General features: G+C 33.6%; 2 protein-coding genes across 3 annotated transcripts; one reads left to right on the forward strand and one right to left on the reverse strand.

Annotated features, from left to right (window-relative positions):
- The first annotated feature begins 2870 nt into the window (after nucleotides 1-2870).
- On the forward strand, nucleotides 2871-5662 carry LOC102587748 (uncharacterized). The gene is made up of 4 exons (XM_006357780.2): nucleotides 2871-3305; nucleotides 4660-4720; nucleotides 4844-5033; nucleotides 5224-5662. Exons 1-4 carry the CDS (start codon nucleotides 3195-3197, stop codon nucleotides 5264-5266), a joined length of 405 nt encoding a protein of 134 aa, XP_006357842.1. The 5' UTR covers nucleotides 2871-3194; the 3' UTR covers nucleotides 5267-5662.
- A 329-nt stretch (nucleotides 5663-5991) lies between these two features.
- On the reverse strand, nucleotides 5992-15537 carry LOC102577500 (plastidic glucose transporter 4). 2 transcript variants are annotated; one of them, XM_006357781.2, is made up of 14 exons: nucleotides 15338-15537; nucleotides 14777-15054; nucleotides 13653-13767; nucleotides 11948-12015; nucleotides 11553-11685; nucleotides 11370-11469; nucleotides 11163-11275; nucleotides 9823-9916; nucleotides 9554-9707; nucleotides 8530-8676; nucleotides 8377-8450; nucleotides 7304-7392; nucleotides 7020-7134; nucleotides 5992-6510 (listed from the first exon to the last, which is right to left on the reverse strand). In XM_006357781.2, exons 2-14 carry the CDS (start codon nucleotides 15030-15032, stop codon nucleotides 6328-6330), a joined length of 1641 nt encoding a protein of 546 aa, XP_006357843.1. In that variant the 5' UTR covers nucleotides 15033-15054; nucleotides 15338-15537; the 3' UTR covers nucleotides 5992-6327. The 2 variants fall into 2 exon arrangements, with proteins under 2 accessions (XP_006357843.1, XP_015169106.1); XM_015313620.1 differs by having other exon boundaries at nucleotides 14777-15052; nucleotides 15335-15537.
- Between the last annotated feature and the right edge of the window lie 396 nt (nucleotides 15538-15933).

Genomic DNA, 15933 nt, shown 5'->3' on the forward strand with positions numbered 1-15933 from the left:
GAGCTTGATTTGGGGTTTTAATTTGGTATAAATGGGTCGGGTTCGGATTAAAAAGAGAAAAAAATGGGTTATTTAATTGAAATTGGGTAATTTTAATTGATTTGGGTTTTCCATCCAATTGAGGGGTAAATTTGGTGAAATTAGTAACGGGAGGGGTAAAAATAACTTCATTTTAACGGCGAGGGCGTAGTCAAACAATAAACCAAAGTTGAGGGGTATTTTTGACCCCTTTCCCTTAATTAAATACCCATGTTGTCCTACAATACTAATTATTTTAAATGTAAATAGAAGACAAAGTAAGGGAGTAACACGTAGCTACCCTTTCATGTTGTTTGTCTTTTCTAAATATGCATCAATTGTTACTTCATTGGTTTCTATTTATACATCACTATTTTAGATTTTACGTCTTTTTAGAAATTACGTAAGTTTATCTATTATTGTATTCTCTTATAATCAAATTTTCAATATATGAACATAAATTATTTTAATTAATTAAATTGTTCCAATAAATATGAATTAATCTTTTAATTTTCCTATATTGATCAAATTCATATAGGGTAAAATAGGAAAATAATACTATCATTTATGCATTAATTTTGTGAAATGACAAATATTAAGAATCATTTATTTTAGTATGATTGACACATAAATAGGAACGGAAAAAGTATAAATAAAATTTATATATACAATAAAGCTAAATAAAACCTAAGTGATGTGACACTTCTCAATGACCACCATTCATATTTAGCTTTTTCTTAACTTTTTGAATTTTTTTAAAATTTATTCTTTATTTATATGCTACTTATATTAAAAGGTTAAAAATCACTTTAAAATTATATTTTCTTAATTACACCTCCCTCATTTACTCCTTTATTTCCCATAAAAGAAATTCAGTTTATGATACCCAAAAGACTATCATTAATCCTCTAATAACTCCACCTAAAGGGTTACTCAACAAAATAAAAGGATCATTTATCTTCCTTGTGTTTAATTCTCATGACTTCATCTATCACTATATAAGTATAAGAAATACATGCTACATGTGACAAAAATTGCTATCATCTTAATGATTTAGGATATTATGGTTAAATATTTTTGTTTTAATGTTTATTTTTTCAAATTTTCATTTTCATCTTTTACATGTTCTAATTGGTTCCAACAAATGGAGTCTTGACTTCTTATTTTGCAGGTATATGTTCAAAAGTTAGAGGAGCGCAAGATGATCAAGATTCGAGACTAAGGAAATGAGAGTTTCTTATCAATATTTATATATAATATAAAGTTAGGTGTTAGAGAAGTGATGCACCTTTTTTTAAATCAATTATATTTATTTATTTTAGAATTTTATTTACTTATAAAAATAAATATGTCAATTAGTATTTCATCCTTTCATTTCTTATATATAAAGGAGAAACATAGAAAAAGTGATGTGACACTTTTCTATGACCTCTCTCTCTATATATATATATTTAAAAATTATCTCTTAATTATACATTTTTCTATTTATGAATTTTTAATTATTATACAAAAATGAATATGTCAATTACTACTCCTTCATTTATTCATAATCTTTAATCTCAAAACTTCATAGTCTTTATCTTCATTACTCCTATGACTTTTGATGATCATTACTCCTAAATTATATTAATAGTCATATATATATATATATCATAGTAGTAATTGACATACTCATTTTTAAAGAATAATTAAAAATAAATAAATGGAAAAATGTATAATTAATAATGTGTTATGTTTATAAATAAACACTCCTTTAATTTTCTTAATTTATGTTACATATACTATGTTAGAAAATTAATTTTCTTTAACTCTTTTAATTATGAGAAAAACTCAGAAGTCCCTTATTTAATTAATATTTTCTCACGCTATTGCATCCATCCCATTCAAGTTAATTGTTGCTCTTAAATAACCTATAAATAGGTTCTTTAAAATTTCAGTCTTTTTTAAATCTTTGGTTACCTATTATTATTATCTATTTTAAAGATATTTATCATCCATTATTGCCGTAGTTACATACTTATAGTGAATATGTATAGCACCAAAATGGTGTCTTTCACTATTTTTTATCCTCCATGTGATGAGTAACAAATTTTATGTTGCTTCCCTAATTTTATATATATTAGTTGAAGTGCTTAAGATTTTTTGTAAGTAGTTTGTTATTTAAAGTTCACCACGAATTTTAAATATAAAGTTTTTTCTATTGAACTATATGTACAAAAAAGTAAACTACAAATGTGTTATTTGAATTTCTGTTTTCAGCTTTCTTCTTATTGTGTTATCGTAATTCACATTGTTTAAAATTTAATCGTAGATTTGGTTAATTAGTTTTCAAAATTAAAGATGGACTTGTATGTTTGTATTATCTTTTCGAACAAAAAATAAAGAGCAAAATATACTTTTAGATTTTTTATAATATTGAGATATTAGAATAAAGATTAAACCACAAGCTTATAGGATTGTTTATTGTCGTGCGAAGCATGAACAAATTTACTATGAATAGGAACGAAAAAAATATAAAAAAATTATACATATATGGGAGAGAGAGAGAGACGGAATTTTCTTTTTCCAGATCTCAATGTCTTCATATAGAAATAAATAAATAAATAACTCAATAAATAATGTCTTCACATGGAATGTCATCGATCTCAACGTTAGGTATGCGATATTTTCTTTATGGTTTTTTTTTAAGTAGTAATTTATTAACTCAATTTATCTTAATTCATTTAAATTTAAAATTAATCTATTCATTTATATATATTAATTTTTAATAAAAGATTATCTACTTATAAAAATATTTTTCACTTCATTTAGTAAAAAGAGGATTTCCATGACTTTTAATAATATTCTTTTCATGTTTGTAATAAATACAGTGGAATTATGCCCAAAACGCTCTGTTTTAATTTTCAGTTTAGTGACTTCAACCTCATTGATTTCATGCTCAAACGCCCACTAAACACTTAGGCAAACTGTGTGCGGGTAAAAAATAGTATATTCGTATAAATCCCAAAAAGTAGCAGGAAATTACACTGAATGATCCTGCAAATGAATGGATCTTGAAATTATAAGGCCCATGTTGTATATCATAGGCCCATTTCTGTCTCTGGACCCCAAAGTCCCGAATAAATTGCCACACTGCGAAACGGGTCAGGGTCAGGGTCGGGTTTCGAGCTGGTTCCATGGAAGAGGACGACGGGAGGAGAGAAGCTGCCATCGCATCAGCACCATCTCTACAACCCAATTTCACCAATAAAAATGGTGTCAACCATGCTCAAATTTCCAAATTTCAAGTAATCTATTTATCGCCTTACTTCATATTTTCCTTATTATTTTATTTGCAAGCCAAAATGGTTATTGAGGATTTGTCTATGCTCTCTATAGTTATGTGAGAGTTTTGGATCTCCCAATTATTTATTGCATTGACCTGCATTCACAAATTATATGATCATTGTTGATAAAATTTATTACCTCAATTGAGTCCATGGAGATTTCCATAGGCATCAATTTGGAATAAGAGCTCATATTTTTGTGAGAGTTGTAGTACTATTTTGGAATACCCGCCTAGTATCCTATCACCTCTGTTATTACGTATAACTTCCCTCCAATACCTAGTACACCGAGGTTACCTAAGGAAGAACCATCAGTATTGGGATTGAGGCGTAGTTGATTGAATACGTCGAGGAAAACCAAGAATTGTCATTGGTTGTTTGTCCAAGCTTTATAACATGTATGTGAATTTCACAGTTTTCCAGTGGAGTTGTAAAGCAACATACTTTGTTGTGCTTTGCAAGGATGTTTGGTTGGTTCTAACAAATAACCTTTGGTTGGGTGAATTGGTAATTTCTAACTAAAATCATTGTAGGTTGATGTGTTTTGGCGTTCATCTCAACCTACAATGATAAAGCATAGCACACCACACACCATGTGACTTTCTAGTCTATGATTCAGCAAGTAACCCAAACTGTGGATCCTTATAAACCACATGTATATTCAAAAGGATGCTGAGCTATCAGTGTCACATGTCCAATATACACTTTTTCTAACAGTAATATCTAAAGCATTAATTAGAGTAAAACATTGAGTTGTTATTCTGAGAACACTAGAATTAATTGAAGGCCATCTGCCTCACCTAAGAAGTATTAGGTCCACCCGTGCACACTATTATTTGCAAGCTTTATGTAACACGTCCAATTAAGTATTTGCGAGCTTTTTCAGAATATGTAACTATGTTAAAACATTTCATGTTGTTCTGCTCAGAATGATATGAGTAACAGTTGGGCATTTTTACAGTTCTCAATCTTTATCCACATATACATTGATGTTCCAACTATGATCCCTTAAACATTTTCTCTAAGTCGTGGAGTAAAGGTTGCTTTGATTTTGGACTGTATAGATGGATACATAGTTACGAGATGATAAAATTGGTTTCAAAACTTCGAATACTGAGGTATAGGCTAGCGACAGCATTGATTAAATGTTAGACGAAGGAAATTCAAAATTTGCTTGCTGAGCTACGGGTTCGGGACTACATTAATTGAGCTTATGACATTTGGATATATAGATATGTGTGCGTAGTTGTTTTAGCTCTTTCTTCTTAGTTTGACTGGATTGATTTTTCAATATCATATTCTTTGGATTTGCTAGGAGTTGCATCAAAGACGCTTAAAAATAAAAGCAAAATCTAAGGTCAAGGATAAATCAAAAGGTATGTAGTTTGATTCTTCAGCACTTTGTTTACATTTTCAATGATTCATTTCCTTTTTTTTTGTTTATATTTTCTATTGGAAGTGAATTTCTAGTTAACATTTTGATGAGGAGAGGTTTTCAGGAACTCTTGTCTCCACTAAAAAGTATAATGGTGAAGATGTCAATGCTAAAAGCAAGGAAATCATGGATGGAAAATCAATAGAAACAGCTAAAGATCCGAGAATTACTTTGTCAATAAGCAGTACAACGGATCTTTCATCCTCTCAAGAAGACAACACACTGTCAAGAAAGCGGCAGAAGTTGCATTGGGGGTATGACCCTTCAAGATGTTTGCAATCATTATTTTTAGAACAAACTATTAGATTTTGTGTCCCCCAAAGCACATTTAACAGTATGTTACCTTTAGTGTTGTATTTGGTTGGTTATGTTTCTTTCTTTCTGATAATTTGATTTTGTATACCGTATGTTCTTATGAATGGTGCATTTTTCTACCTACTGTAGGCTCGACACCAAGGAGAGATGGGAAAGGAAATCCAATATGTAGAGTAATCAGCATCTGAATATGGAATGCTGCTACCTTGCTAGACAGCTCCAAGGAAGGCAGCGTCTTTGATCTACAAGTCATCATAATTGATCTATTATGAATTGAGATGATGTCTGACTAAATCATCTAAGCTTGTAATCCCAAGCTTAAGAGTGAAGATGTACATTGATTCCCAGGTTTATGAGGAGATGGGAACTAAGCCTCAGCTAAGGGTAGCTGCTAAATAACTTGATTCTTATAGGCTTGGCCCTTTTACTTGTAAATGCACTTGTTTCATTTGTGAAGTAATACTAATTTTTTTTCTTGCAAGAAGGAAAAAAGAACATGTAGTTTAGAAATTACAGCAAAGGAGACGAGTTTGTTAAATGTCATGGCTAAAAGCATATTTTTTCTCCATCTGCATTTTTCTTTGTTTAACCAATGCTTTATTTGTTTGCATTTTGCACTTAAAACTTCAACGAACCTTTCACACTTTGATAACACTCCGAAGGGGTTAGGATTATCCTAAAGTTCCAGACAGTGGAACTAAGCTTCAGGGATTTCTCAGTTATGAATTGGCTCACTCGTATATCATTTTAATTAATTGAAAATATATATGAATGCTCAATCATAGTTATATATTTATTGATGATTTGGTGTTAACACCCGATGCAAATAAAATCTTTAACCATCATTGCAGTTTCTGATTTACACTACGAAAATGATTACCAATTCATACGGGTATATGGAAGTGATAAATACATGATTTACATATATTATCATCTTGCACACCTACGGTTCACCCGTAGTCCACAATAATTAACAGCTGAAAAATACTGGTGAAGATGGGTTCTGAAATACTCAATCATACGCAGATCATCTTCCATAACAGTTACATGTTTTTACAATGTTCCATGATTCATGATGCCGGCGTACAAGAAAATCAAAGAGATAGCTAAAGGGTAAGTGATGCAACTCCAGTCTCGCAATAATAGGACTCCCAATGTGGAGAATCTCTTCAAAATCAAGACCCACTGGATGGCGGAAGCTGAAATTACTCTCAGCTGTTCATGTTGTACCACTCAAATTGCTGGACTTAACTCACGTTCTATCTCCTCCAGTGACCGCCCCTTTGTCTCCACGACGTTACCAGTTATATACACGACAGCAACAAGACAAGAGAGTGCAAATCCCATGTACACCGTACTGATACCAAATTTAGTTACAATGCTCAAGAAGTACAGGCCAATAAAGAAGTTCATTATCTGTTCAAGGAGAAATACGAGTTAGAAACAAAGTAAACATGGAATGAATGAGCCTTCAATTAATCTCACAGTGCTGCAAATACCACCACAGTGAAGGGCAATTAATCAATTCCTACCTTTTCATAGTCATCTTTTTAAAGCTCATGCCGGGAACATAGTAACAATCAAAAGCAAAAGATACTTCTCAAACAAAAGAAGTAAACAATAATACTCAACAAAATGCATATTCCGCTAAGCACCCTGGCATGTCATGTTACCCAAGAGGCGTGGCATTGAGAAACATGCTCAAAAGACATTTGAGAAAAACTGTCAGCACACATTTCAGCTTATTGTGATATTAGGACTTTGGCATAAAGGTTTGCTTCCAGTTAATCATGGAACGCCATAAATGATGTAGTTATAACCTTTTATTTGTCCCCCACCCCACCCCACCCCATCCAAAAAAAAAAGAAGGAAAAATAGACAGTTAGCAGCAAAAAGGGTACTAAGGTTTCCAAGCGTTAACTCACCCAATGTACCCCCAAAGAGAGAGCCACCGCTTTTGCCCTAATTCTGGAAGCAAATATTTCTGGAAGTAGAAGAGCAGGCACAGGACCAGCACCAAGTGAAAAGGACAACACATAGCTGCAGAGAAAAACGTAGCGAGAAAATATATATATTTTATTCCATTTGTTACAAAAAAAAATCATTTGCATTGACAAAGGGGAAAAAGAAGCTGGCCTAAACAGAAGAAATTGCTTCAGTGGAAAAAAGGAAGTAACGATCCAACAGCAGGGAAGCACATGATACTTACAGGACAGTACCAAGAACAGCCAGTGTGCCAGAATATGGAGTCAGGACCTTCCAAGTGAATGACAAGGAAAGTAACATCATTGATGCAGCCTGTGAAAAGAGAATACGATGAGAATCAGAAACAAAATGGATAGAACAAGATAAAGCTAAAAATAGATTAAGTCAGAAACAAGCCAAAAATCAGGACAATAAACACAAAATGTCCCCTCAGGCCTCATCATACGCATGCCTGGGTTGCAGCTAAGGAACCATCTTAGCACTGACAACTGGATGCAACTGGATGCATAAGAGCATGAGTTCAACTGCCAAGGATAATTAGGATAAGATGGTAAAAGTCTCAGGCAAGCTATCCCAAAGAGCTTCATGTTGAAATTCTCTCTGCTTGATGATTATAGTTGGATATTTCAAAGACCTCCCTTCAAATTTACCATACCACTAACTTCTCTTCTGGTTTGGATATTACACACACTCTCTAATTTGATTTTTTCATAACGAAACTTGTCTAAATGATATAAGATTTTTAAATTTTTCCAAAAGTGCTCTTCTAAAATATCAACTATTGAATGGAAATTTTTTCCAAAAGTGCTCTTCAGAAAGTTTCACAAATTCTCAGAAAATCACTTTAGTTGGAAAATTTTCACATATAAAGTGATTGCCTTTGTAATATTCATCTACGCTAACCTTCAAGCAAAGTGATTTAGGTATTGCTCTAGGCAAGGATTTAGGTTTTCAATCTCTACTACGTAAATGATTTGCATCACATTATAACAGGGTATAGCATTGCTACTTGCTAGTGCTAGATATAGATAGAATTTCTGGAAGTACAAGGTCGTTTAACAAGCATATATTTGCTTGTTTCTTTTCCCATGAATATTTTGCTGTTTTTTCATATGCATATACATGTGTATGTGCATACAAATGCCTACCAAAACCTTCAAATAGAATACATACATGTAATTAATCACCTAAGAGTAAAAATATCACATATTTCTCTAAGGATTAACCTCAATTCAGTTGCAAGTTGTAAATTTTCTTTGACATAGTAAACTCCATCTAGGACTAAAAATGACTTACCATTCCAGTATAGCTTATGAGCAAGAGACTCTTCCTTCCTTGTTTGTCCATCAAAGAGGATGCCACCGTTGTCCCTGGATGAATATGTACCCAATTAGAAAAATATATTCTATAGCCACAGATGTTACCAAAAACCTTGAGGAGAAGACTAACCAAAGACGTTGGCTGCTCCAACCAGAGCACTGGCTGCTACATCAGATGTAATTCCAGCACTCCGGAACACGGCAGTGGAATAATAGACGACAGCATTTATCCCAGCCAACTGCTGCAACAAGAACATAGCTGCACCAATGCTAACAACTGCAATGACGAGAACAATTAGACCATTTTGGTTGTACAACATGGCACAGAAATATCAGGAGCTCAAACTATCACATATATTTGGAATGATGGAATGAGTGACCATAGACTGATAATAGCACATTAGGAACAAACTCAAGTGGAGAAATGTGTGCCCACAAGCAAAAATCAGACAGGCTTTTATTGTTTGTTGAACAAACTAAGTTGTAAGTAACAGTTCTCTTCCAACCAGGAAAATTATGAAGGTTACAAATTTATTTATTTATTTTGAAATTGGTACTATTATAATCCTCTGCATTAAGGGTATGCTGTCCTCAGCATTAAGGATAAAATATTTTACAGAAAGATATGGACTCTAGATTTACAATACCTGAAAAATCTATAAGATCATCTACTTCCTGTATACAATTCTCTTAACACCAAAAAATAGAGAAACTATGCAATTCCATTCCACATCATGAATGGACTTAATTTATCTTCAAAGCATCTCCCATTATCTACGTATTTGGACCAATAAAAGCAAAAAATAAATAACAACAAAGTTGATTAAAAAGTAAAATGGAAACATGCACCAGACTAAACCCTATGCTTTGGTGATTATCAAGGTTTTGGAACTTAAGCAAAATAATTGACATGTTTTTCTTTATTGCAGCAGAGCAGAACTACACACCACTATCCGAAATTCCTAATGATGGTGGCGCAGGATAACAGCCAAAGGCAGATGTTAACAATTTGATGACAGGTACAGAAATTTAAATTTGTTCTTGAACAATATATAGGGAAGTGTTAGACCTAAGGATATAAGAACTGAGCTTCAGACGCTTATAAGACATGCATCATCAATATTATCTACAATACAGAATGATCAAAGATATACCTTTCCTATAACGGCTACTAAATAGATCAAGCCACCCAGCATCTGGTTCTGAAGAACCCCGGGCAGAAGCTTCCAAGTCACCCATAACCTCAGCAACTTTTTCTTTACCATATAGCCTTTTAATAGATGTCTCAGCTTCAGAAATTCTCCCTTGCTGCAGGATAGAATTGGATAGTTTAAGACTAAAAGTCTCTGACATAGATTGTAGCTGTAGACAGGATATCCATAATGAAGATTTCAAACTAGAAAAGAAAGATCTCATGAGAAACCTGATAGAGCCACCGAGGACTTTCAGGAGAAAATGCCATTCCTATTGCAAGTAAAACAGATGGAATAAGTGCGAGACCAAACATTGTTCTCCACCTGACATATGAATTGGAGACATGTAACTTAATGGATTTAAACCCAAATATTTAAGTATTAACAAGAAAACTGCGGAGGTTGGAAAAATCCATGCTCGTTAGAGTTTTTGAAGTATGGCAACTACTAATTGTAGGACCTTATTCATTTGTGAACAAGGTAGATGGAAAAGTATATTTAGAAACACCAATAAGACATAGTAGTCATTCAAATGGCAGATGAGGGATATGGAAGTAGAATATGCAATAAAACCAGAAACAAGCAAATAAGTAAATAAAATAGCATCAACGGGTAATCCTGTGAGGGAACTTGCTCTGGCGTCATCTAGAAAAGTTAAAAGTCAAAGTACACAACTTGATTTTAATTCTTCCCAATAGCACAAAAAAAAGTTGATTAGAGAAAATATTCCCTATAGTTCTTCCCAATAGCATCAAAAACCGTTGATTAGAGAAAATATTCCCTAAGCATGAACAGTTTTGGCATCTGGGACATTTCAAAAGGACCACTAAATGTCAAAACTACAGAAACAGAGTATTGCTATTTGCTTTAGAACCGAAAAGCTGGAGTACGGCACTCTTAATAGAAATTAAAATCATTGGGGATAAACAATTATCATTTTACTTCAAATTATTTCTCAAGGAAAATCAAACTCAAGTCACAATAAAATCCCCTGATGAAAAAAATCATAAAATCAATGCAAAACTTATAAAGTTTGAAGAAAATAGATAATAAACAAACCTGAGTACTTAATTTTAAAACAATCGAACACTGCCAGGTAGCTTATATATGGGCAAACATAGACATGTACAACTTTCATCAAAGAACCGAATAAATAAACTTCAGCTTAACTGACCTTACCACACCACTGTATGAAATTAGAGAAATACGCCAATAACTGAATTAAAGTGAATATTGTATTTAAGTTGTAATATTATCAATAGAAGATTCATGAACTACAAAGAATGAAAAAAATAAGCAGACTAGGGGATTAGGCACCAAAGTGCTAAACTCTGCCATATACCACCACTTTAATCTCAAACTAGTCCAGAATTGTGTTCGGACCACCAAATGGGTACCCTATTGGTTCTGGACTAACCAGGTCTAGATAAAACCATTCATGACATCTTGTTGGAATCTTCTTTTGTCAAAATCTTTTGCAAGGCCTTTGGATGACTTCATGTACCAATCATTTAAAAGTTACAAAACTCTAAATTGTTTTCTGCTATGAACATATGTAATGAGAAATTACCACGAAGGATTTCCAGACAAAGGCAATCCAACCACGAGTGCAACAAGAATTCCAATGCAAATGAATAGCTGATTGACCGTTCCCAGTGTGCCGCGAATTTCCGTGGGTGAGATCTATACACCGAAAGTTTGTTAGGATGCTATGAAAAACGAAAGTACAACCTTTGAATACTGTCTAAAAAGGTGTAACTTTGAGTGAGATATACACCTCAGATATGTAAAGTGGCACAATAGCAGATGAGATGCCAATGCCAATTCCAGTAAGTAAGCGTCCAATGATCATAGCCTGAACACTCTGGGCAGTGGTACTGGAAGTTTTGACATCATATTAAATGCTTGTATCAATGGTATTGACCTAATATTGTATCTCTGACTATGGTAAGGTACATACCATAGAAACGCACCAACTGAAAGTGGAATTGCATCCAATATAAATGTCTTTGTTCGGCCAAATTTATCAGCCAGAACTCCACCAGTAAATGAACCAACAAAGGCGCCAGCAAGAACTGTGCTAACAATCCATCCTAATAAAAGCAATCAAATAAAAAATTGGTACTCCTATATCTAGTTAATTAACCAAAGGAAGTAAACTGTAAGAAATAGGACATCTGAACAAGGCTTCCAAAAGATTTTTTTTTTTCCAACACAGCCAAAACAATAACTCTGTGACAGCAAAGGCTTCATAGAGAAGCAGACCCTTTCTCCAGCAGCTCAGAAACCAGTAAAATAGGATAGTAGTTAATTGAAGCTATATTTCACATAAAAACCCATTCAATCAAAACTTGCCTTGTATAACAGTGTTCTCGGCAATTCCAAGATCCTTAGCTAGGTACTCAAGGGCACCATTCACCACCCTGAACCAGAAAAATGACAGTTATCATGGAACTAAATAGCACAATATAAACCAGAGGGTTACATGTATAAACTGCAGGGCTTGGAATGTACCTGAACTAAAAATGCTTATGGCATAGAATTTAGAAAATGCCTGAACTAGAAATGTTTGGTCCAGTCTGTCCCAAAGATTGAGCAGACAGGTAACCAGAATTGAACTAATTCATCTATTTTCACTTTCTAAAGTATGGTGGTAGAAACACTCCCCTAACCCATAACAACCGTCACATTCTGTTTTCGGTGGGTTCTCCAAGAATTATGTCAACTTTATTAATAAGCAACTTTTATCATTCAACTTCGCCATATTTTCAATAAGTTGTTATTGAGAAGGTACCGGCGGGCCTATTTTAAAGTTCAGAAAGTTGTTTGCCTCTCTTTTTAGGCCCAATTTCTTATTTATATAAAACAAACTTCAATTCACGGTGAGAAGAAAATTCAAAAAGTTGATAGGGAATGCAAACTACAAACAAAACTTTGAGTTTCGCTCATGAGAAAACAAAATGTAGAATCAACAAATATTTAGCTTATACAATCAAACAGTTGAGCCGGCAACCAAGACCAACTAAGCAAATACTATGATTGCACTTTCTTTGGTTAAGGTTTGGGTCCAAACCAGCATTAACAATCTAATTCCAACTAGTGTGTAAAACAGAATAAACATGTGGACACATCTATGAGATGCATAAACATGTTGATGGAGAGGCAAGTGATGGTGGGTGGGCATAAATACCGAAAAACCGAACTGAACCAAACTAATTTGGTTCTTCAGTTCTTTGGTTCGGTTCTCGATTTTAGGATTCGGTATTTCGGTGCTCCGAAGAACCGAAGTTTAATAACATAAGTTAATTTTTTTATATTTTTGCTTTTATTTGGTTTCTCAAATAAAGAGAAGAAAATGACTAAACCAAAAGACTTCTCTCTTGTTTTGTTTATTTTACGTGCACATTCACCGATTCAACCACTTTGTCATTTTGCAAGTCATTCCAGTGTTCCTCTGCCCCAAGCTGATGAACAAAGTAAGGATGAAGAGCATATTTTTGCAAATTAGCTAAAGGGTATTTGATAAGTTACTACTCCGCATGACAATAGCCAAAATAGACAAGTACTTTTTCTGAATTTTATTTTATTGATTTTCAGATTTCCTGAGCATAGTGTGGATAGATAATCACTGGCTTCATTTTGGGTCAAAAAGAAGAAATCAAATTATTTTACGGACGAAACTATCAAAACATTCATAAATTAATTTAAAAGAAAATTAATGATGTGGCTTTATATCTATATAAATCAAACAAGCCTACATTAGTTGTCTTTGCGTTGGGACGACATAGTTGGCATTCTTCTTCTAATTTATTCGCGAGATTTATTTATTGTTTCTTATTGTTGACATTCTTCATAAATACCGAAAAAACAAATTTTAAAAACTGAATTGAACCGAACCAAACCAACGTAGTTTGGTTCAGTATTCAGTGCACACTATTGAAAAACCGAAAAACCAAACTGAAGAACCGAATACCCACCCCCTTAGACTCAGGCAACTATGATAACATATGTAAGATAAAATACCAGTAAATGAATGTTCTTCAATCATATAATGTCATACCCTAGGTGATATCCAAATAAAATTGCTCCCAGACAAGCTACACCCACATAGGGAAGTACTGATCCAGATGATTGGCCTTGAACTTTGAGAGGTGCTGCATCCTCAATATCCTCTCCTGCCACGCAACAATAGACGCGATTGTTAGTAAGTTTCATGCATCATGCAGGACCTTTATTGTTATCCTATTCAAAGAGAGGCAGTCAGGTTGCAGCTTATTTAAGTTTCAATAGTATTCTTTGTATAACATACTCGGCTGATGCTTAATCCACATGACAGAACAATGAAAATATTCTTCTTTTTTTTCAAAATGAAACCTAAGAACAATCTACTCGAACAGAAAGCTCAGGTGAAAAAGTGAAGTTTAGGTTCATGTTTTTTCCGGAAATGAGACCCAAAACCAAGAAAAGGTAAGAGAGAAAAAGAAAGACTTTTCACTTGGTTCCCACCCATATGAGAAAAGTTAATAATCTTTTACTATCGTCCATGCATTATAACCATCCACCGGATGTGTCATGGCTCACTCGTAATCTGCATGCAGTCCACCAATTCCTAAGTGACCATTCTCACCAAAATACAACTAACCGTACCACCATACCAATTGTGCAGTACCATAGCAACTTACACCCAACTATTATCCACTTTTAGTCTCCCCTTCCTTTCCCCTTTACCAAATCACAAATGTGGTGATATACTGTTGTAGAAGACAAAAGGGAACCAGAAATTCCAGATTACCACTTAACAGTTTATAGCCACTTTATGTTAGCACAATAGCAGAATTTAATACTCCTTCACATGCAAAAGCAGAAATCGAACCAGTGTGGAGCAGTCACACAAACATATCTGTAATGAAGACAGCAATGAATTGCCTCACATTGTAATCCAATAGAGTGAATCCTACAGTCAAGATACTGAGACAAGATTAAACTTAACCCTAAACTCATTAAGGAAGAAAATTACATCTCTCTAAACAGGTGCATACTCTAAAAACGATACCAAACAGATTTTTATCACGGCACAAGGAAATTCGGAATTACACACCCCCAAAACAATCAATAAAATATGCCTCTCTATATATAAATCCTGTGTATCAAGCTATAAAGTTGAATCAGTATATAAACATGTACCAGCAGCTCGAACTCTGTGTGATCTGGCCTTTGCTGACGAACCGAAGACACTTTGAACAGTTCTCCTAGCACGGCCAAGTTCGATTCCCATAGAAGCAGAATCCATACTTACTCCGAAGCAACTGTTCCTCTCCGTCATCCGGAGACTTTTACCAGCTAAATTCCTACTACGCAAGTCACTAACGCCTTGCAAAATCCTTCGATTTTGAAGGCCAAATCCTGTGTTGCCTTTGACTGTGAAAGTTGAAGCTTGCATTTTGAAAGCCTTTTATGCTTACCTATGAAAAAAAAGGTACATGTAACGGAAAAGTCAACAACATAAAAAAGTAATAAATAAAGCAATACACAAAACGCCCACACTCTACACTACTATCAGCGAAACACCGTCTCATTTCATCATCTACACTACAGTTCGACATGAATCGGAAATCAACACCAGATTTGAAGCAAAATAGGTCTCAAATCGCAATCCAAAGAGCTGGTTATATGAAGAAATCAAACAAAATCGCAATGAGATTGAAAATTATGGAAAAAAATCAAATCGAGAACTGGAATAAATACAGTGAAATTATGCCAAGTAGAGTGTTGAAGGTGAGAGATTTTTGAGTTTGCTAATTGTATCTTCTTCGATGAATGTTCTTCTTCGTTGCTTTCTCGTTAAATTACAGCAGAATTTGCATTGGGAGGTTCGATGAATTCGAAGAGAGAATTGTGATGGAGAGAACTGTTCGCTTACTTTTTATATTAACTGATTGCTTACTAGTTTACTAACGAAGTTGATCGACAATTCAATTATTTTATCTTATGCTCCTTCTTTTCTTTTTTCTTTTTCAGGTACTAGGTGAAAATAATTTTAAAAAGTAACTTATCATTGTTTCTTTCATTCGTCTTTTAATTTTTTATTTTGTCTATTTTAATAGTAGTATTTTTTTATTTATAACTATAAAATTTTAAAAAAACTTATTTATTTTCTTCACATTTTAAAAATCAGACAAAAAGGCTAAAAGGGAGAGAGTATATGGTAACTTATTATTTAGAGAATATGCAAAAACATAAAACTATGGTGTACACTTCGACTGATTCTAGCATATTTATGTCATAAATAAATTTGTATTTAATGTAAGTAATGGTATTTAAGTATGGTTAAAGAAACTCGT

This window comes from Solanum tuberosum, unplaced genomic scaffold (assembly GCF_000226075.1).
Source record: "Solanum tuberosum cultivar DM 1-3 516 R44 unplaced genomic scaffold, SolTub_3.0 scf00244, whole genome shotgun sequence".
Taxonomy (NCBI): Eukaryota; Viridiplantae; Streptophyta; class Magnoliopsida; order Solanales; family Solanaceae; genus Solanum; species Solanum tuberosum.

What these genes read in the sequence shown, in the direction of transcription:
- LOC102587748 (XM_006357780.2), top strand. Translation starts at nt 3,195, where the DNA reads ATGGAAGAGGACGACGGGAGGAGAGAAGCTGCCATCGCATCAGCACCA. An exon ending in CTCAAATTTCCAAATTTCAA is followed by an intron (nt 3,306 to 4,659) that starts GTAATCTATTTA and finishes TGGATTTGCTAG; the next exon opens with GAGTTGCATCAAAGACGCTT. An exon ending in GGTCAAGGATAAATCAAAAG is followed by an intron (nt 4,721 to 4,843) that starts GTATGTAGTTTG and finishes AGAGGTTTTCAG; the next exon opens with GAACTCTTGTCTCCACTAAA.
- LOC102577500 (XM_006357781.2), bottom strand. Translation starts at nt 15,032, where the DNA reads ATGCAAGCTTCAACTTTCACAGTCAAAGGCAACACAGGATTTGGCCTT. An exon ending in CGAGAACACTGTTATACAAG is followed by an intron (nt 11,686 to 11,947) that starts GCAAGTTTTGAT and finishes TGCTTTTATTAG; the next exon opens with GATGGATTGTTAGCACAGTT. An exon ending in TGCCACTTTACATATCTGAG is followed by an intron (nt 11,276 to 11,369) that starts GTGTATATCTCA and finishes TTCGGTGTATAG; the next exon opens with ATCTCACCCACGGAAATTCG.